Source organism: Pteropus vampyrus, unplaced genomic scaffold (genome assembly GCF_000151845.1).
Source record: "Pteropus vampyrus isolate Shadow unplaced genomic scaffold, Pvam_2.0 Scaffold260, whole genome shotgun sequence".
Taxonomy (NCBI): domain Eukaryota; kingdom Metazoa; phylum Chordata; class Mammalia; order Chiroptera; family Pteropodidae; genus Pteropus; species Pteropus vampyrus.
The window spans coordinates 364,369-387,495 of NW_011889041.1; the positions used below are offsets into that span (position 1 = coordinate 364,369).

The 23,127-nt window shown below is 36.6% G+C and overlaps 1 protein-coding gene and 1 pseudogene across 1 annotated transcript in view; both read right to left on the bottom strand.

Annotated features, from left to right (window-relative positions):
• Positions 1 to 22,948, bottom strand: part of BEND6 (BEN domain containing 6) — a 47,163-nt gene extending 24,215 nt beyond the window's left edge. Inside the window, exons 1-2 of the mRNA XM_011375006.2 lie at positions 22,852 to 22,948; positions 4,439 to 4,655 (exon numbers count right to left, since the gene is read on the bottom strand). Coding sequence (XP_011373308.1) covers positions 4,439 to 4,558 — 120 coding nt within the window. The 5' untranslated portion in view covers positions 4,559 to 4,655; positions 22,852 to 22,948. The remainder of the gene's footprint in view (positions 1 to 4,438; positions 4,656 to 22,851) is intronic.
• On the bottom strand, positions 3,438 to 3,793 carry LOC111729374 (annotated as a pseudogene).
• Positions 22,949 to 23,127: the final 179 nt, after the last annotated feature.

The following is a 23,127-nucleotide window of genomic DNA, read 5'->3' on the forward strand; positions in this document are numbered from 1 at the left end:
CAGCTAGAGGTTTCAAACGGTCCCTGTGTCCTGGTCAGGAAATACATAAGTGCTAGGGGAACTGGTAAAACAGAAATAGTTTAGTATCTTGACAGAGAGGCCACAGGGTTCCAGAACCTCATAGACGATGACAGTGGGTACCAGGATGGCAAACTTCAGCAGCTGGTGCCAACAGAACTCTCAAAGGGCCTGGCCATACCTCAACAGTAATACTCCTAGACACTTAGGAGCCAGGCAGAGAGTTAGAACCTTGGAGGAAGACTAGCTATCCCTGCCCAGATGCTAGGATGAGATGAAAGACTCCTAAAGACTTGGATCACTTCCCAAGAAAAACAGTAGAACATGGAGGAAGATAAGAATCTAGGCTCTGTTGAGGCTTAAGTCTTGAAAGTTACTAAAATTATACTAATAGCTCAAAACGATTTCTAAAACCTAGAACATTCTGTTATCCATTGTGAATGGACAAGTTTAAACTTTTTTTTCTTCTTATCAAGCAGGAATAGAGAATTGAAAGCCAGATGAGATCAGTTATAGGAAATACAATTGCATTTTTGTATGACTTGTATTATATACATTTAACCTCACTCCTTATTTTATAAGTACATAAATATATGTATCTATGTATATATTCATTATTACATATATTCGTGCAGGTGAAATATATGTATAATGGTAATAAAATTTACTATTATCATATATGGGCCAGTAGCTAATGTACTGACACTAGATATACAAATCCTAAAGAAAAAGAATAATGGATTTGATTAAATAGAAATGAAGGATTTTTAAAAAACTGAAGGATGCCTGTTGAGACCACAGGTCTATGCATAGTACAGTATATCCTCGCTTAACTTTGTCAATGGATTCTGCAACTTTAAGTGGAACAACATACATAATGAAACCAATTTTACCATAGGCTAATGGATAGAAATGAGTTAAGTTCTTATGGCATCTCATCAATGTTATAATGAAATGATGCTGAACAAAATGACATTGTTCAAGGCTTTGTTGTATTTTAAAAAAATTAGAATGTATAGTCGAGTTCTTACCATTTTTAGCAAGTTCCTATAAGAAAGAAATGAAATCAAGCAAAAGCTAATCCATTGGTAGGCTTCAGTAGAAACCATAAAGTTAATAGACAGATAACAGATCGGAAGAAGACATTATAAAATCTAAAGCCATGAAAGACTAATTTCTACAATAGGTAAGGTATTTGAGCAAATCAATAAGAATAGAATAGGAAACCCACTAGAATACACTAAAAAACCTAACAGAAAAGATAAGAACCAAATAGAAAAATGGACCATGGCAGAGACTGCTATCTCCAGGTATGTGTTCTCCCATGCTTCTATAGTACTAGATTTTTAGCTGAACAGATAGCTATCAGCTAAAGATTACACTTCTCAGACACCCAGGCAGCTCACTGCAGCTATGTGTCTAAGTTTCTACAATAAAATATGACTAGAAGTAATGTGTATGCCACTGCTTCATGACCTTAAAAGGAATGAGCATGCCTTCCCCTGTCTGTACTCTCCTTTTTCTCTTGGTAGAGAGGAAGGCATAGTGATGAGAGCTGGAGTAGTCACCTTAGACCCAGAGATAGAGGCCGTGTGTTGAAGAAGGTAGAGCAACAAGATTAGAGGGGTCCTTAACATTTTGGAGCTGCCATAACAACCCTGGATTGCTCTTGCTGTTATGTGAAAGGGAAATAAACTTCCTTCTCCTTTGTGCCACTGTAACATTTGGGTCTTTGTTATAGCCTTTGCAACATACAGGATAACTGATCCAGATTTTCATACCTAGAAGCAGGATGTGCCAAATCTGACATATATTAGAATTACTTAGAGGTCAGGTTGTGGGCAAAAAGAGCACAGGTATAGCATGCTGGAAAGCTGTTAACTCTTGGTAAGACCTCAGTGACATATTTGGTAAAACTGTCACCTGGAATACCTTGAAAGGCAGACCATATGCTTACTGAGTCAGGAAAAAGAAAGAATGTTGGTGTGTTTCAGTGAGTTCTTGTCGATGCTGGTAGGTTTGCAGAGACAGAAGATTTCCTCCTTCCATTTGCACTTAGAATGCATCCTGTTAATTCCTTCTATATCTAAATAGCTGGAAGTAACACTGTGACCGCAAGGCTTTTTCAAGAGCGTCTCTTTAAGTGTTCTCTGATAGACATTGAAATCCACCCCAATGGGAAGCATCAGATTGAGAGTGCTTCCTTCAAGCTTTTTGTTTGGCCTTTAGGTAATTGCCGTAAGTTGGAATGAAAAGAGGTTGAGCACAGATGCCATAAAAAAAGAGAAAAGTCTGAAGCTTGTTTTTGACCAGATAAGATCTCTGGCTATAGTTACTTGCAATGGAACCAAAGAAATAGTTTGGAAAATTATTACCTTCATGAGAAAAATGAATCACAGTACTAGTCTGCAAGAGCATGTGACTGTTTTACCCCTCAAGGAAGCATGGGCTCCCCAAACCTGTACTTGCAAATTGAAACAAGATATTTTCTCTCATCTATTGCCAGAAATATGAAATATGGTTATAAATGCTAAGTATTGGTAAAGAAGTACAAGTATAGGAACCCCTCAGGCAGTGCTGTTGGGCATTATAGACTGATACGGACATTTTGAAAAGCAATTTTATAGTATCTAGTCAAATGAAATAAACATATAACTTGTAAGCCATAAATCACCCTCCGATGTGTTTATTCCAGAGAAATTATCAACCTGTTTCTTAAAAGAACATGTATGAGTATATTTATTTTGTCATTGTTGATAGAAGTAAGATGCTGGAGGCAATCTAAGTGTTTATTATTGTAGGAAAGAACAAATAAAATAGGATGCTAGGTAGCAGTTAGACACAGTAGGTCAGATTTCTAGTAGCAATACAGATAGATGTTAAAAACAGTGTTGATTGAAAAATGAGAAACAGATGAGGTGTATCTTATGATACCAATGTAATCCTAAATGATGTGTCCATAAGGTTGTACAGTGCAGCATGACTTGTAGAAAGAAGATTGGAAACAAGCCATATCCGTCATAGGGGACTGGTCAGATAAGGAATGGTGCATACACACAGTGAAATCATATGGAGCAGTAAAAAAGAAAAAGTTCTTTATATACTGGAGGAAAGATCTTCAAAATATTTTAAGTAAAAAAGCAAAGTACAAAGCAGCATGTCTGGTAAGTTACTTTTTGTGCAAAAGAGGGGATAAAAATATCTATATTCATAATTGCTTTATTCAAACAAAGAAACACCAGAAGGATAACAAGAAAACAATAAATGTGGTTACCTGTAGTAGAGGGATAGGAGGTGGGAACAGGGTGGATGGGTGACAAGGATGTAAGGGAGACTTTCCACTGTTTATCTTCACTATATATGTATATACACACAGACACATATTTAATAAATATATCCTTTGTATTACTCAAAAAGCTTCATTTTTTAACTTTCTGATTCTGTGCTTTTGCCTTCAACATTTTCACAATGATTTTCTGCTTCTCAATAAAAAAAGCACACTTGATCCTTTCATGGACACATTTTGCACACATAGAAGCACCACTGGCACTGCTGACATACTTTTAAATTTTAGACAACCTTATGAGAACTTTAGGTTTCACAGTATTAATTCTGTATAGTTGGCCTGGGCACATTTCACATGTGGATTTTGGTGCTTCTCAACCTTCTCGGTGTAAAGGTAAATAACTCTATTACCAGGGGTTCAGGACAGCCTAGTTTCGTTAGAGGTTGTATTATAGGATAGCCTACAACGGTATGTCAAATGCTGGACCATTCTGAATTCCTCTAGACACCATCCCCGAGGACTAAAACTACTTTAAATCATGAGAATGTATAGTATATATTTTAAAAATTAAAAAAGCAAACACACATGTAAAACATTACATGTATCACAGAGACATACACAGATACATGTATTACAAAGACACAGAAATAAAAAGATATAGAATAAACACATTGATAGGTTGTCCAAAGCATAGGAGAATGGGAGTGGGAAATTCATATCAAAAAGGAATCAATAAATAAATAAAAGTAGGAAAGAAACCCTGACCAAATCAGCCATGAAGATGGGTTGCAAAATGGAATTAAAAAAAAAAGGAAACAGTAAATGTTAAATGTTAAAGAAGAGGTATTTCAATTTCTCTAGTGTTTTTTGAGAAGAAAATTTTCTGACAGTTGCTGATCTTCCCAGAATCTCAAAGAAAGTTTGAACAATGACATAACTGGCCATTCTTAAATAGAAGCAGGTAAAATGTCATTTGAGTATGTTCTAATTCAACTTGTTCAGCTTTAAAAAGAGAACATGCAATTTTATTCCCTCAGTTGAATAAAGAATTAAAGGGAAGAATAAATAGAACAGGGGAAAATACTAATAAATTATGGAGGCATTATTAAATTATCAGGGTAACAGAACACCAACCTGTCCTTTATCCATATCATTATTTGCATTCTCTGAGTCCATTGTCTCCGTCCTTTTCCTCTTTCCTTTTCTAAGAGCTTCGGTATTGGTAACTTCATCTGTTTGCAAGATCGTCTGCATTTTATCAATTAATTACCAAAGGTTTTCTGAAATTGTAGGAGGGAATGCCCATGTAGATGATGCTATTCTGGATGTAGCCCAGAAGTTAATGTTTCTCCTTAAAAAACAAAACAAACAAAAGGATACGTAATATATTTACAATTATATGTTTCTTAATTGCACTAGCCATTCAAATATACTAGTTTTACTAATTGCTTCTTATCATTCTTTCTCCCACCAGCCAATTTAGTACACATTTTCATTTGATTCAAAAGTCTTTCAATTTCATCATCACCATCATCTTCATGATGTCATGTTTCCATGATATGATATGCAGAGTTGTCAATTAAAAGTTCAAATCCGGTAAAACTTTTCTATATTTACAAATTTTTTCTTGTCAATCGGTTATGGAGTCTAAAACCAAACTAGAAATATTATAAATTTATGCAAACTGTATTTCAGAGGACTGAAGTTATTTATATATATCTTAAGAAAAAGACATTAATAATAGCAGATCTCATCAAGACCAAAATATTCCAAGGGAGATTAATAAGAATTACTCAGAAGTTTTTTTTTTTAAACGAAAATTCTCAGGTTTTGAGATGGACATTTTCCTTCATATAAACTTAAGCATTGTACTATAAAGAATGGGGGAAAATATCTCAAAGACAAAAATACATTTCATAAAAATTTTAAGGGATAATCATTTTTCAAAACCTGGTAAAGCAGATGATAGCTCTTAGGACGAATAGGGTTGAAATGATCAAATTTAACTTTTGCTACAGATAAAGTACAGATGATGCAGCACATTTGGTCTTAGCATCCTTATTACTTGCATATATTGGATTGTTTTCATGAAAAAATATTTAATTATAAATAATAAAATGTTAAATATAGAAGGAAATGAGCTTAATGGACCTCACGAAATATGTGGACTGTTGAGCAGAAGGTCACATATGCTCCTAAGCAAATTACACCAAGTATTTCTTTTGGGAAATATGCTTCTTTTACTTATTTTAAGAAAAATTCATTATTCTGTACTCCAAGAATAAAATAATATGAAATGATTTTGCCAGAATTATTTGTTTTCATCTCTTTGAAAACTTACTTTAGGTTTTCAAATACATGGATAGTACCTGAGCTAATATATGGGACTCGATTGTCATTTCTGACTCACAAATACCATAGATTTTATCTAGTATCGAACTTTATTAATAATTTCAAAGATACAGGTCATGAAGAGGCACAGGCAGAGTAGGGAGAGGTCTAGGATATCCTACTGGCTTTATAAATCCTTCCTTCTCACAGCACATAGGTACTCTGCGATCTAGAATAATAGATGAGGCCTCTCTATGAGGTTTGAGAGTCACCTCACACAGTGGGGAGAGTTTAAGTTGTGACACATCTCCATTTTATATCTCAGAGTTGCATAGCTTACATGATCTCCTCTAGGAACTTATAAATCCATAGATTTAAGATAGGTTTTCCATAAGCAATTCAAAATCAGGGATATAGCCGTTAAGAGCATTCTATAGATAAAAACTTCACTTTTAGTAAATATCATTAGTCTATTTACTCAGAGCAAGGTCAACACACATTTTCTATTAAAGGTCAGATTGTAAATATTTTAGGTTTTGCAGGCCAAGAGGCAAAATCAAGGATATGATGTAGGTACTTCTATAGCAAGAAAGAAAATAAATGTTCACAAAATTTTTATTCATAAAGCTGAAAATATACTACTAATAATTGAGTATGTTTTTGTAAGACAAGTATAGTAATTTTAAAAATAACATTTTGTTTATTTGGGGTTCAAAGTATTTCCTATCATTAATAGCAAATGCTCATATGTTAATGCTGACCTGTAATGAGACTTTACATATTTCTTCTTTGAAAATGTCTTTCACACTGATAGGTACTATCGTATACTGATATTAATCCATGAGCTTATAATCTTATGGAGATAAAATTCACATAATATAAAGTCACCATTTTAGCTATTTTAAGTGTATGTTCAGTGTTTTTTGTTGTTGTTGTTTTTAGTATTGTTGTTTTTAGTATACCCACAATATTGTACAACCATCACCAGGGAAGTCTGTACCTCCCAGTATGAGCTTATAATTTTAATTGATCACATTAATCTCAGTAGACTTTTATAGAATTCTATTACATTCTTTTGATATTTTCTATTTAGTGTACCATTATATTACAGAACTTCCAATTAAAGGTTAGGTGGAAGTTCTTAAATTGCACAGTTAAATGCACAAGCATACCTCAATGATATTATGGGCTCAGTTCCAAACCACCTCAACATAGTGAATATAACAATAAAGTTAGTCACACAAATTTTGGGGTTTCCCTATACCATACTGTAATAGACTACACTACATTGTAGTCTTTAAGTGAAAGATAGCATTATGTATAAAAAACAATGTACATGCCTTGATTAAAAAATACTTTATTGCTGAAAAATGCTAACCATCATCTCAGCCTTCAGTGAATTGTAATCTTTTTATTTGTGGAGGGTTTTGCCTCGATGTTGATGGCTGCTGACTGATCAGGGTGGTGGTTGCTGAAGGCTGGGGTGGCTGTGGCAATTTCTTAAAATAAGACACCAAGGAATTTTGCCACATTGATTGACTCTTCCTTTTATAAGCAATTTCTCTGTTGCATGTGATGCTGTTTGATAACATTTTACCAACAGTAGAACTTGATGCAGGGTTGTCACAAACTTTCAATTTGTGAAAAACACAATATCTGTGAAGTGCAATAAAATGAGGTATGCTTGTATTTTGAAATATGGAAATTTCCTTTGAAGTCTAATAGACAATGCTGGAACTGTAATTTGAACTTGAAAAATATACCCAGTGCAAATCTGAGTGGGAATAAACTTCTTTCTTGTTTCAACTTCTGACAGGAGTAGTATATAAAGCAGCTTAACATTACTTATGAGTCACATATTAATTGGTATTAAAATCTTTATCTCAGTGTAAGTTTTGCATGTCAGTATTTGTTTTGTCTTGTAATTTTGTCTTGTAATTTGTTAATGAATTCATTAAGAGACATTATCGAGTCTGCAGCAAAAGCTAATTTCCAAAGCTATTCAACATTCTACAAGAGTAGTCGAGGGCAGTTTTCATTCACAAAAACTTCAGTTTTGACCCTGAGATGAAACTTTTGCAGTAAAATTTCACCACTGCTAAGCTATAGAAATGCTGTGTAGAAAGGTGAGTTAGAATATTTAACTTCTATTTCCGAAAAAATTCATGGAACTGATAATGGTCAATTCCACAAAAATGAAATTTACAGCTGATACTGCTGACTCAACAATACATTACCTTTTCAGAAATTGCCATTTCTTAAAATCGATATAGAAATGCAAGAGATTTAGAATGGCCAAAACAATCTTTTTTTTAATTATTTATTTTTTTAAAATAAGAGTTTATTTGCACCAAACTGACCACATATGCGACATATGCCAGGGAGCAAGATCCCAAATGCTCCTGGACAAAACAATCTTAAAAAAGAAGAAACTTGGAGGACTCACACTTCTCAATTTCAAACCTTCTTACAAAGCTATAGTAATCAAGATAGTCTGAGATTGGCATAAGGATAGACATACAAATCATTGGAATAGAAAGGAGAGTCCAGAAATAAGCCCTTATAGCTACGGTCAGTTGATTTTTGACCAGGATGCTAAGACAATTAAAGGAGGAAAGAAGAGTCTTAATAACAAAGAGTGCTGGAACAACTAAAAAACTCAGTCATTTGCTTTGGTTTTTAAATTTATTATTATACTTTTTCCAATGTCCTCAATTCTTTGAGCAATTATTTTTGCTGAAAGGCCAATAGTCTTAATTTTTGCGGGGGCGGGGGGAGCATGTCTTTAGCTACTGCAATCAAGCATGATTTAATTAGCTCACTATTCGTAGATAGTGTTCTTTGCTTGGCTAACAAATGAACCACTCAGAAAATTGGGTTGCAGACTCATTTTCATTTTTTATTTTTGTGAAGAAATTTTGCTATGATGGGATATTTCATTTTAAATTTTCTAATTATTCCGACCGTTGCTGTCCTATAAGTTGGAAATATTATGAGTGCTTAGTTTGGTAATGTTGACATACTTTTTTTTTTATTTTTAGCACAACTATAGTGTCATTGTATAATAAACACAATGCTTTGCCATCTAATTTGGTAACAGAATAATCTATACTTCATTCAACTTCAAAGTCCTAAATCCAATATTCTTTTTTATCTTGTTTTGACATGAATGCCATGCACTGGTAATAAAAACATAAAATAAAATGCCGTGTTATGACAATATGTAAGACACTAAAACACTGTTAAGTTATTTTAACTGCATCATGATGATTTGTGGTACACTGAGTAGCAGTGCATAGTGATGAGACTGTCCCATAGGCTCTTTGTCACAACTACTCAAATCTGCCCTTGCAGCATGAAACAGCCATAGGCAATATATAAACAATATATGTGTGGATGTGTTCCATAGGCAATATATAAACAATATATGTGTGGATGTGTTCCAATAAATCATTATTTATGGACACAGAAACTTGAATTTTATGTAATTTTCACGCACTGTGATATGGATTCTTATATCGAATTTTTCAACTATTTACAACTATAGAAAACATTATTAGTTTACAGGCTATACAAAAACAGGTGGCAGGCAGATAAGCAGTAGTTTGCTGAACCCTGACCTAAGAACTCAGTTATATTTAAAAGGAGTTTAAACTGTATTACTTGCTTTCTTTTCTTTCATTGTCATTTCTTCTCCTGGAGAGCAGGTCAGCTGCTTTGACTTTTTCCTCCCCAGCACATTTTTACTAACAGATTAAGAACAATACTTGAAAGACAAAATATATAGCCTGTAAGATCCTAAAATAAATTATTTTTATTTGCTAAAACTGAATTTTGCCAGATTTAACTGATAGGGATCTGTTATATATTATTTAGAGATGGTGACAGATGCCAGAGTCCTGGTTCACTGGGGTCGAGGATAATCCCAGGGTCAGGGGAGAGGGAATGCAGAGTTATTGCCTAATGGGTACAGAGCTTCAGTTTTGCAAGATGAAAAGAGCTGCCATGATGATTGCACAACAATGTGACTGTACTTTATGTCTCTGGACTGTACACTTAAAAATGGTTCAGATGGTACATTTTATGTCACGTGTTTTTACCACAATAAAAAAAATTGGAAAAAATTATCCATAATGTACAAAATTTCCTCCTGCACATTTGATTTAGTTAAAGGGCAAATCCTCAAGTTTTTTCACAAACACACAATTTGTTCAAGACCAGATAGAATGGACATGTTAGACCTCTTTCAGAATGACTACTTCTGAGTGGATTTCAGGCCACTATTCTGTTGTAACATCCACAAACAGGTGATTTGATATTTTTATTACATATCCATTAGCAAATTCAAAAAGGATGTTATGAATATGGTCATATATTAAAAACTACTAGTTCTTGATAGTAAAAAAATTCACCATGTAGTAATCTGTCCCTCTTTATTTATTTATTTTTTTTTGCCAATAAAAAACATTTCTAATTCCTTAGACAGTTATAGGGGCGAGATTAAACATAACCACAGCCATGAGAACATCCAAGATATGTGGTTGGATGAATAACATAAGCCAATGGCTTTTAATCTTTTTTTTTTTTTATTGCAGCTCATAGTAAAAAATACGGTTTACATTTTGATCTAATACACACGCACATACATGCACACACAAAAACCTAAAACAAAATTTCATGAAACATACTTACTCTTACTACATGTGATACACTCTCTCAGTTCCTATTCTAGCTACTGTGCTTTATTTCATTTTTAAAAGTGCTGGTTACAGCACATTAAATTGATTTCACAAGTCACTAATGACTTATAACCCATAGTTTGAAAATGACGCTATGAGTAACATCTAAATTATAAAAAACATAATATCTAAGAAATATGACAGAGAAAGGGAAAGTTAGTGACTAAGGAAAATAAATGAAGTTAATAAAAATATAAATTCTTAATGCATGTAGATTTAATAAATCTATGATACTCTTAACACAGGAACTCAAAAATGCAAAAGGTACCTCTCAAATTCTAAGAAACAGAAGTCACCAAACTTAAAGAAACCAAATGAATATCAAAATATAATCTAGGTGTCTCATCTGCCTTTGGATTTAAACATAAATTCTCTAGTATGAATTAAATAAAAATTGTGAAAGGCAAGTATGGTACTATAAAAAAACTTAAATACCCTTTCATAATTTTTGAAAGTTTTCGCTTGCTTTCTATACATACTAGTTTTGGAATGTGTAGAAATACAGGTCTTTTGCAGTACTCATGTCAGAATATGAACTGAGGACTCCCCTCTAAATAAGTTCCAAAGTGCCAGGAAAATAATGTTAATGTAATTCTAAATATTCAGTGGCTATTGTAATGTTCTCTGTGAAATGGACTACTAGTTTCAGCCCTCCTCTAGCAAGGTTGGACATGGGGGAGGAATGTATCCATATTATTTTTTTAAAAAATATACATATACTAGAGGAAGAGAAATCAAGGTTAGAATGGCTCTGAATGGTTGGGTGCCTCCTCCTGCAGTACCCATAGCACTCTCCTGAGCTTAGATGACTTTCTCATCAAAGTAATCTTGACTTCTGGATAGAAATTATTAGCTTTTACTAATGTCCATTAGGGAACATTTCAATTCACTCTTGTTTACTCTCTTCATTCCAAATTTTCAATTTCCAAGTTGTTCCAGCAGGATCCTGATTGAAAAGACTATCAATATACTTTAGGATAGTTCAACAATGCTGCCAAACTATGATTGCATCACTCAGACTGGATTGAAGACTGTGTATGAGCCTAAGAAATGTTAAGTATGTTTGAAGAACCATAAACCTGAATCATTTTCAATTTTCCATGATGGGAAAGGAAAGAAAAACATTCTTATCTGGCAAGAGTTTGTAGATGTAATTTTGCTGGAGCTCATTTAACTAATAAGCAGTGGTATCATGCACTGTCATGTGTGTAACCATTATCTAGGAAAGAAATTCATTTAGTTTCCTATACTGCCCTATGTGACATCCTCAGGTTTTACCAATCCTGTCCTCTTCACTTAATAAGAATAAGAATATAGTTTACGTCTACTGAGTGCTTACTATATACAAGGCGCTGTTCTAAGCATTTAACCTGTACTAACTCATTTAACTCTCATAGTTGCTCCCTGGGGTAGGTGCAATTATTATTCATATTTTACAGGTGAGGAAACTGGGGTCCCTAGTGGACCCTGGCAACCACTCCCAGTTGCTAGTCTGTAAGCAAGATAAAGGGCTCTGGAGCCGGAACTTGGAGACTAATCATAAGTCGACTTTGCAACAGCTTCTGTCAATTCCAGTACATAGGTTTTTGCTTTCTTCTCTTGACTAAGTCCCTTACAGGTCTCTCCCTGACTGTTTCTGCCTCATAGTCTCTTTCCCCCAGAGACTGAAGTCCTGACTTGCTCAACAAGTGCTTCTTAGGACTGTAGTCCTGCTCAGACATGAGTTCTGGAGATCCTCTCTTTGGCCCTTCAGATCCCTTCTTCAGTCATTTCTATTTTGCCCCCTGAGCCTGCAGAATGATCTTTTTGGGATCCTTTGCCCTTTTTCCAGCTGGGTTCAGCCAGTGGAGTATCTAGGCAGGAGATCAGAGGGATGGAGGAGAGTGAGTTAGGATAATTTATTCTCCTGGTTCCTTTTTCCCTCTTCCTCTGGGTCTACGGTTTGTAACACTTCTACTATGACTAGCCCTGAAGTACAGCATTATTCCTTATGGTTTCCCTATACTCAGCTACTGTGGTCTGAATGTGTCCCCACTACACACTGATTCATTTGTTGAAATCCTAACCCTAAAACGTGATAGTATTTAGGTGATAGGGTCTTTGGGAGGTGGTTAGGTCATGGTGGGGGAGCCCTGATGAACAGAATTAGTACTCTCATAAAAAAGGCCGCAGAGAGATTCTTCTATCATGTGAGGATGTGGCGGGACGTTGGCAGTCTGCAGCCTAGAAGAGAACCTTCACCAGAACCTGACACCTTGATCTTGGATTTCCAACCTCCAGAACTGCGAGAAATAAATTTCCATTGTTTATAAGTCATCCAGACTCTGGTATTTTGTTACAGTACCCTGAATAGACTAAGACACCAGCCACACACGTTTGCTTCATCATCTGTACCAGAATCTCTCTGTTGCTCCTGACCTGGCAAGAGAGTCAAGTGCTAAATGACCTAGCCTCTGTCTTATCTGTAACTAGTGTGACTGGCTTACTTTCAATTTGATGTATTCAGGAAAAAGACTTTTATGGCAGAGAGATGATAGCACAGAAATCAGAGGCTGGGAACAGTGGATGACAATCTTCACCTGCTCCACAAAGCCATCTATACCCATCAATTGTCTACGAAAAGCCTTCAGCCACATGTGGAACCACCTGAAAGTTTGCACAAGAAAGTATATGCAAAACTAAAAGGGACTCTGGACACATATTCCTAAGGTTTTAGAGCTTCCAAATTTCCAAGAAAGACCCGTTTTTGTGAATACAATCTCCTTGGCTATTCTTCTGTTACTTCCTGTCCCCGCATCCCTTGATATTCACATGTCTTTTCCCCATTTATCAGACACACAGATGCAGAGTTCTGCCTAAAGAAGAGTAAGAGTCAATTAAAAGTTTTATTTTAGGATAACTATAAGTCATGTAAACCATTTCTTACTTCACATTTTTTGGGTTAATGCAGAACATTCTATTCATCCTGAAAGCTGAGAGCAAGATGAGATCATTATGCTTTTTGCTTTAAGTAATCATATATAAAACATTAATGTTTTAGACCAATTTTTAAAATTCAGAAAATATAATAATTTTGATACAAGAATCAATCCCTATGCATAAAAAACAGGATTGATTCAACTTTCAACTTTCAAGCTTTAATTTATCTTACAATTATAACATGAAAGGACAAACTAATTTCTCTTTGAAATATTTACCCCATTATACCTTATATTAATATCATATATTAATGAAATAATTGATTACCATTTACTGATGTCTCTATTAACTTTAAACTTTTATAGTCTCAAAAGTTTAGGTCTAAACATAATTAATGTGCTGAGTTACACACTTTAGATAATTTACTTAATAAATCATCTTAAGTGGTTCCCCCCCCACCTACTACCAATAATTTTTCTCTTGCTCTAATATTCTTTCATACCATGTCAAAGCAACATTAAAAAAAACAACAATCAGCTACATTTTACATTTTTATCATTTCTCTACCTCCTATGTATGTCATTAGGAAAATACATTAGTATATATTTATGAGTGACAATGTTTTCTATCAACAAATTCATAGAATAATAAAATGGAAGGGAATGTAAAAAGTCATCTTTTCTCTATTACCTGTATTGCCAAACCTGGGTGTGGGCAGCTGTAGGGCAAGTAAGAACTAGGAAGGTAGTTAGGTGGAGAATGCAAGTATTGATCAAAGAAGGAAGCCTAAGGAGATAGAAAGGATCTATTTAACCCAGCCGAGCCCCAGGAAGTTGTTATATGAAAGCAAGGCAGGATACTTTGAACTCACTGAATGGAAGCCAACCTCAAGATTCAGGAATGTCAAAGACTGAGAGGAACAGGGGTCTCAGCAGTTGTGGCCTTTTGGGACAACATTGTGAGCCCGTGGCTCTATAGTTGAGAAGTTGCTCAAACATCTGGGGGAAACAGAACCTCAGGCAAATGTACATCCTGTAGGAAGAGAAGGCTAAACTTGGCCTTCCACCAAAGCATAGAAAGCTTAGTGAAATTCTCTCTCTCTTTTTTTTTGTAGAGGCAAAGTCTTGCTATACAGATAGTTCAAGACAGTTTTCCAGTCTGAATTTCTTCCAAATATGTTAGACGATGAATCAGGATCACATAAATGATTACAAACAGGCTCTAGAATCAAACTGTCTGGATCCATAACCCTATAACCAAAACTTACTACCTATGGAACATTTGTGTGCCTGTTTCTCCATTTGTGAAATGGTGATCATAACAGCGCCCTACTATGAGTTGATGTTAGGTATGTTGATAGTGTATTACCTTATTAATAGTAGTATTTTATTGTTAACTGAAAAAGACCTGAACCATATAAATATGCAGGGGTGGGAGGGGCGGTATCAAGAAACATAGTTAATTAACCTGGGTGCCTATAATGTTAAACTAGGCGAACCTCTATATTACTTAAAAATATAAAGAAAAAAATTATTAGAGCTATCCCTTTCATGAAAGACACCAGGTGGTCTCCAATAGAGGCCTTTTCCCAAAGTGGGAGTCTGCCTGGCTTCCCAAGCTTCTTTAGCTTCCTGGAGGTGCTGGGTCAAATTTACTCAAGTAATAGTGATGGGGACACGGCAATGAAATGGTAAGACTCCTTTCAATAAAAGGAGCCTTGTTAGCCTGAAGCATTAGAGGAGGTGGTTTAGGCAAATACCTCACAGGCTAAAGAAGAGGACCAGAGCTTATATGCCAGGAGACAGCTAATATACTGCTGGAGAGTCGGGTTGACCGTCATTCACCCATGTAGGGGTAGCTTAAGGACAGTCAGAAGAGAGAAAGAGTAGTTGCCCAGCAAACTCCAACTGAGAAGAATTCCTTTAGGGGAGGGCCTTTTGTGGGAGGGGAGGCAGTACAAGTGAAAACATGCAACAGAAATTGCATAGTTTTTTGACTATGTGATCTTAAGGGAATCCCTTACATCTTGAAGCCCCAGGGTCCTCATTTATAAATTAGGGATAAAAGTAGTACTTACCCACAGTTGCTGTGAGGATTAAATGTGTAAGTGTCTATAAAGCATTTAGCAGAAGCTTAGCAGAGAGTAGATGCTCAATAAATGTTAGCTACTAAAACAATCTGTCCACACCAAGGTAGCCATTCAGTAATGAGGACACCCAGGACGTGTTGTCCCACATCCTTTGAGCATGGGGAAGACGTGAATACTGATTGTACTAACCAATTCCAAGGGTGTTGCTGGTGCTCCCTAATGAAGGCACTAAGTCCAGACTTCAACAGCTCCCCAGATGGCAGAGGGTGTGGTACACTAACTGCAATATCTTTTCAAGGTGAATTCCTGCCTCACTACAAACGATCACAAAATGAAATTGTGCAAAAAACAGTGTCCGATAGATCCAGAGGGGTCTGAATCACTTAGGAAATGGTGTTGGTTCAAAGTCTGTCTCTATGTGGAATGCATGAACGTTGTGCCACTAAACCCTGAACAGTCTGGAAGGCCAGAACAGAACTTGATAAAAATGAAACAAGCCAGACTGAGAGATCAGGACACTCCTGGAAACTGGACCTGCCCCCTGGAGTGAAAAATTAACATGATGAAATAATCAGCCCCATGATGTGACAGAATGTAATCACAGAGATGGGACACTGAGATCTAGTGTCCTGAGAACACGGTGGTGGTGGGAGAGTCACTGTTCACAAGTATGGCAAGCGTGGGAAGCCAGAGATAATGGGTATATGGAACTGAGCACTCGATATGGACAGGCAGCCTTCCATGCCAAATGCTGGATTATCCTGGCTGGAATAAGGGTCCCAGTTACCAGGTCTATGCAAAAGACTGAACTCTGAAAAGCCTCATAAGCTATAGCTTGGGGCAAGATTTAGGGAAGGTAGGTGTTACATCACCAGGTTGTCTAGAAGCAGTTTCCAGGAGCCTAATACAAAGTCCTTCTACTTCTTTTAAGCCTTAAGACTATGGAGAGCCTTACAGACTCTGAGCTCAAAGCTAAATTTTAGGACCAGTGCTTTTGCACTTATCCATTAAAAAATATAGATAAAAATTGGAATACTTAATTGCCCTGAAGGCAGCTTGGGAACCAAGTTAGCCTTTCCTCCTGTGACAGAAGTCTGTGGAAGTGGTCCTGGATAGTTAGCACAGTCTTCCCTTCTCAGTGTTGGAACCAATATCCCAATAAAAGTTACCTTAGGTAACTCATTTGTCTCTCTCCCAATCTGTTTAAAGTTGCAAGGACAAGCTTACAGTACATGGTTTCCACTTTGTCTTAGGATGGGCAGCATTCACCTGCATTTGGAAGAGGTACCTGAACTTTTACAGGTTGAGTTCAGTTTCCTCTGATCATCCTAGAGTGATGGTGATCAAGACATTTCTCCCAGTCTCAGGTGATAGTATCTAGGTGATACTAATATTGATGGGTTGAGAGAATGATTTGAAACTGCAGAAGCCTTGGTATCTGTGTGGATTTGCATGGTTCTGTCTCTGTCTGTCTCTCATAATAACTCCTTAAGAATCTAATGAAAATTACAGATTATTACCCTAAAAGAGACCCTTGTATAAAATTTCAGGTCTATAGAAGCCTGTCAATGAATTCCAGGTTAAGAACTCATACAGCACAGATAGGACCAGCAAGAACAGGTTTTAGGTTTTGGGCTTTCTTTTTTGAAATATAAACTTTACTGTATTTAATGTATTGTGTTTGCTATTTGTTTCCCTGATTTACTCCAAAAAATCTTTTGGAGCTACAAAGACTTTAAGATGTACTTTTCTTTCTGTTCCAAGATCCACGGGATGTCATTATATTTGGATAATTTCAATAACCTCTGGAATTGTGTGTTATTGAAACACATTTTACTAAGCATCAGCTACTTGTCACAATTCTCTGCTCTCCTTGGTACACTTGCTATCTCTGCTCTCTTGTGACACGATTCTTTCAGGCTATCGGTATACTGATGCATTAGCATACAAATCTAGTAGCACAGAATATTTAAAGCAAAAGTCCTACAAAACTTATAAGAAATGGAGGAAATTTAGCAATTAAATGTTGCTGTCATTATTAAGGCAATCTAGAATTTAATTCATAAATGTTAGTCAAGATTTTATTCATCTCATAACATAATTACTATGCAACTTGAACCCAGTACCTTACTTTTTCTCCTTTTTTCACTTAAGTATGTAGAAACATTTGTAACTTATATGGCAACTTTTATTTTGGATCTAGAAGGCAACACCTTCAGGTTTCAAATTTGCTTTGTAAATTGCTCATTCTTAGAAATGGTGGACATATTTTACACTATCTGAATAATAATGAACAATGCTGCTCAGTGATTTATAACTCTAAGAGCTTTATAATTTGATTTATGAACATTTCTCAAATTTTCCATTGGCAGCTCATACAACTATGAGTAAATTTTCTGGCTAAATGACTCAGTGTTTTGCTGCATGACCAATCCCACACTCAATGTGGAAAGTATATAAATGAATTCTATTGCTTGTAGATAATAAATGACTACTTTCTAAAAACTGTCTGCAAAGCATTATAGAGTATATGAATTCAATTATATTGATATTTTAAACTATCAAACTCGTTTTTGAGAAGTAATGCTCACAAAACCCCCACCAAAAAACCACATAACATTCTTCCTACAGTACTATCATAGATTCTACAACCCATAGGATAACAAATCCTAAATTAGGCTCTAAAATTTCTAAATGGTTAAAAGAACAATTTGGAATGATTCCATTTAAAATATTTTCTTATAAAATATTTCTTATGAAAATATATTTTTATTATGGAAAAATGAATATGAAGTCCTTTCCCAGGGAATATTTGCTGAAAATAATATTTGATATTACTGCAAATAACAACTGTTTTTCCTTCAAAAAATAAAAATTTAAAAACACAATAGTGATCCATCCACATGATGGCTCCCTTGATTCTGGTGGTTGGAAATTGCCTCTAAGATTACATTAGATGATGCAGGTTCTTCCACATGATGTAGTTCCTTTACCTTTCAATCCAAGAACATGTATATTGTTGACACAGGTCCTGGTCTCAAACTGTCATGGAAAACCACTTGGGAATAAACAGGCCATAGAATACATTTCCTCAGATTCCTCTTAATTCCTTTTATGCTATTTAATTCTGAGAATAAAAAAACGTCACCTAGGAATAACTAGGTTACCAGTCCAAAATCAGTATGACTTATTTCTAATAATTTATTGCTAGAATCATTTGTACCTAAACTTTCTGTTTGCAAGGGGGTAATATTTCAATGTAATGTCCTTGCATGATTACCAGTTGGGTAATTCACTCACTTCCATATAGGCTTGTAATAAACGCTAACAGACAACCTGGGATATACTCCAAGGTTTTCCTTATCTTTTTCCCCAAATCATTCTTCTAATCTGAGTATTAGTAACCAGGGCGAGTGGAGAGGAGACCATGGGCAGGGAGTCATCATAACTAGTTAGGGTCAGTTTTAACTCTGAAAAGTCAAAAGCAGCCTGAGAGCAGAAAAGAACCAGTCTGGGGGACATTAAGATGAGTTAAAACAAATAGCTAAACCACAAATGCCCAGGAGAATGTCCTCTTCGCCCCTTTCTTCATCTCTTAATTTCTCTCCCACTGCTGGTTCCCTCTACCAAGTTCCACGGAACTTATTCGAGAACTCCTATTCTGACAAAAAGACCTTTATTGGCCTCTAGTCAGGCTTTAAATTGCATTTCTCCTCATCCCTTTTAAACTCCAAAGATTGTGGACAGCGCCTCTCCTCTTTTTCATCTACTTTATCCTCTTCAAACCATTAGTCTGGCTTTCGCCTCTTCCACTACAACAAATCAATTCTCTGGAATCTTTCCAAAGGTCTCCTAGTCACCAGTATGCAGTCCTCACCCTTTTTAACCTCCAATTTGTGCATTTGTTGTAGTAAGCCACTAAACTGGAACACTGCTCACTAGGCTTCCATGGTCTTGCCTTCTGTTTTCCTTTTCCAGTCCACAACTGGAAACTATCTCCAAACTTCTGATTCTAATTCTTTTTTAGTTTCTCTTCCTTAGTCATTTCCTCCATTCCTATGACTTCAACTATAATTTATGTTGATGACTCCTGTCTCTGGTTCTGACCTCTCCACCCATATTTCCATGGGCTTACTGGATAATTTCAAATGGATGTCCTGACATCTCCACCTCAGTGGGTCTAAAACTGTTTGTCATCTTCTCCTGCAAAACTGTTTCTCCTAGTTCAAAACTCGAGTCATCCGCAATTTCTCCCTTTCTTTTAATTGGTCATTACATAGCTTAGGGTGGAGACTTTTCTTCTTTCTGATCTATAAATTAGGTATTTGTGCCACAACGTCCAACCTACCTCAAGGGAAGTCCTACAGATATTTCTCCATTTTATTAAAGCTCCTTACTCTTATCTTTGGGAGGTGAAACGACTTCATGATGAGGTAAACTGGGGAGAGCCCGCCAGCCATTAATGGGCTGAAATATAAAAGGTCCCTTCTTACACATGGTCCTACCTCTTGCTCACTCGTGCAGAATGCCTTGTGGATTAGACAGTGCCAGGCTCTTAGCCTCTGGTCTCCAGGTAAGAGGGAGTACAGGTAGGGTTGCTTCCTGCTCTGTCTGAGAAGGACTATAGAGTTGACCCTTAAACAACACAAGACGTTGGGCACCAACTCCCGATACAGTTAAAAATCCACATATAACTTTTGAATCCCCCAAAACTTAAGCACTAATAGCCTACTATTGACTGGAAACATTACTGATAACAAATAATTGATTAACTCATATTATGTATGTTAGATGTATTATATATTATATTCTTACTGTAAAGTAAGATAAAGTACTTAAAAATCATAAAATACATTTACAGTATTAAAAAAATCTGTGTGTAAGTGGACCTATGCAGTTCAAATCCATGTTTTTAAAAGGTCAACTGTAGTTCTTCAGTTATGACTGGGGAGAGGGACATGCTGAGTCAGGGGAAAAGGAATAAGATGCCCCATTTTGGCCTTGGGTCTAAGCCATATTCTGCAATCTCACTTTACCTGAGTAAAGTTAATATTTTTAATTTCGTTTTGGTTCTTTGTGTGTGTTCTCAATTTAGTTGAGAATCCAAAAGAAAGAAGGGCTGCATGATGGATCATCTTCTACATACTCGATACAAAACTCTCTTAACTATTCTCCTGAACTCATTTGGCTTCTATTGGGTGACAGTGCTAACTCACTATGATAGAAAGTAAAAAAAATTATATATACATTTCCATTTTGATTTTTCATTTCTTGGTGTGAAGATTTGGCCAAAAGCCTACTTCCTCCACTCCTAACCCCAAACTTAAATTTTTTGTGACTTTGATACAATGTCAATTATTCTTTTTAAATGAAAATCTACCAGGAAAATGATGTATGAATTCTACTAAATTAACTTCCAAAAAGGATTGATTGGCTGATTTAATATTTATTGAATTCCACAATGCATTAGGCATCACAGAAATACACAGAAAGAAGCGATTAATAACGTGCCATTATTTGGAAAAGGAAATGATAAATTATCAACAAACAAATCAGAAAATAATAATGGATCCTAAATACTAAATTCATTCAATGATCAGGTTTGCTTATTCATATCCTTGAGATAACCGATTGAAAGAACAGAAATGAATGCATCTAAATATAAATATCTATAATCCTACTGCATGGCAGTTAAGCATTTGCTGGCCAAGAGAGATAAACGATGTTCTTGTGTGCACTTGAAACTTATAAATGGCTGCAGTAAGACTCAGGATGATAACAATTGTGCTAAAGTAATTGCTCAGAAACCCATAATTGCTATTTTGTTGCTTTTTGTTAAAAATGTAGAGTTTGGGGTAAATTGGTTACTATGCTGTGTTTGTGGTCTTAGACATGTTTCAAGGATATTTAGACCATTTCCACTCACTCACAAATTTTAGTCAGTGAGAAATATAAAGTAAAGATGACCTTCCTAAATTCTGTTAGTTATTTCTCCCAATGTTTGCAGAAGGTTAATTCAGTGTTGTTGTTTTAAATTACTCCACTAGGCCACTGTGAGTAGATGCACTAAGAATTCTTCCTTTCCTGCTGTGCCACACATTGCAGGCTCTCAGGATTCTCACCAATAACCCCTGCACAGTGGACAGGAATACAGTCTCTCACTTCAGGGCCCTGTGGTATTGGGAAACCTTTAAGCAATGGGCAAATGATACAGTGCTTCTCCCAGCCCCCGAGTGCTAGGGACCTGGGAAGCCTCTCCTGACTTGCAGTGCAGCCTACACTCTGATATCCTACTTTATACAACATCTGCAAGGAAGATCTTTCCACCTTCAACTCATGACTGAATGAGACGCAACATGTCAACAATTCTAATGTTTTGTTTTAGGAAACAAGCTGTACATTAGAAAACTTAATCCATTGTTTCCCATGTTTATGAACCTGGCATTTGAGAAATGCATTAGGCAATGCTTTTTGAGTTTCCTTTAATGCTTACACATGGTAATATGTTAAAGGTCGTTAAGACCATCAGTAGTTAAGCTTTTATGCAGAGCTGTGCAGTTGATTTTGTATCGTTAAAAAACATCACTAATTTGAGGATCCTTCAAGTAAATAATAAAACTTAAGTATTGTCATGGATTCTTTTTCAGAATTTTACGTGACGTTTTCATGACACCATTTCTTCGGTCTCTTAAATATTTCAGAGTCTACCTTAGTAGTTATTAGAAACTCCACAAATGCAGTAATGTGCTACCTTGCCATTATAATTTGTTTCCTTATGCGAGTAAATAAAACAAAACGAACAAAAACAGCCCCACACAGCATTGCTTTGGGAACAGCATAACACAGTACCGCACCTGGCCGACGGGCCAAGGCCACAAGATGCTGCAGACTGCGGCAGCAGCGGCTTCTTTGCCAGGTGGCGGTGGCCATCCACAGAAAGGCGCACTGCAGCTCTCCCGCCATACCTTCTGCGTTGGCATTGCACCAGTGACCACTGTAAAATCTCCCGACCATCAACTACAATACAATTTTTGCTGGTTATGAAGAAATGGGAGGGGGCAAGAGGGAGGGATAAGGGAGTGTGTGCATTTTAAGTGTGACAGATCATTATTTCCTCACACCCCCGAAAACATTTTCTTCTCAAAATATTTTCCAGCCAATTCATTTGCCAGTTCTCTAAATCTGAAATTGCCTCTCCCTCTAAATGCGCTAAACGAGTCAGCTTTTACGGTAAACGCATGGATACAAGAGAACCTAAAGAGCCCATTTCTCGGCTGCGAAATAGCACCAAGTTTGGGGGTGGAACAGTTCACGTCTGCAGATCTGAGCGTTCTATTGGAGAGCGCTCCAGTTCACAGGCGCTTGGATGGGTGGGCCTCCCGTTCCTGGAGGACCCCCATTCCCAGGAAGGCCCTGCCCGGCGTTCACGCTTAAGCGTGCGAGGAACCCCCCTGCAAGCAATAGCTCACCCGGCTGCATCTTCCAAAGCCCCAACCTCGGGGCGGAGCGCAGGGAGGTGGGAGGTTGGGGGTAGCACCGCCTGGAGGCTCCCTCAGCGCCTTACGGATTTCCCCCTGGCTCCTTGGCGCCCCCTGACGCCGGGCTCCCCAGAAATTCGGCCAAGGGAGGCTGGATAGGTAGAAGCACCAAGCGTCGGGGAGCTGAGAGGCACACGGTCCGTGCACCCGCGGAATGCACGGACTGAAGGACGGCCCCGCGGGAGGGCGCTGGGCGCTCAGGCCCGA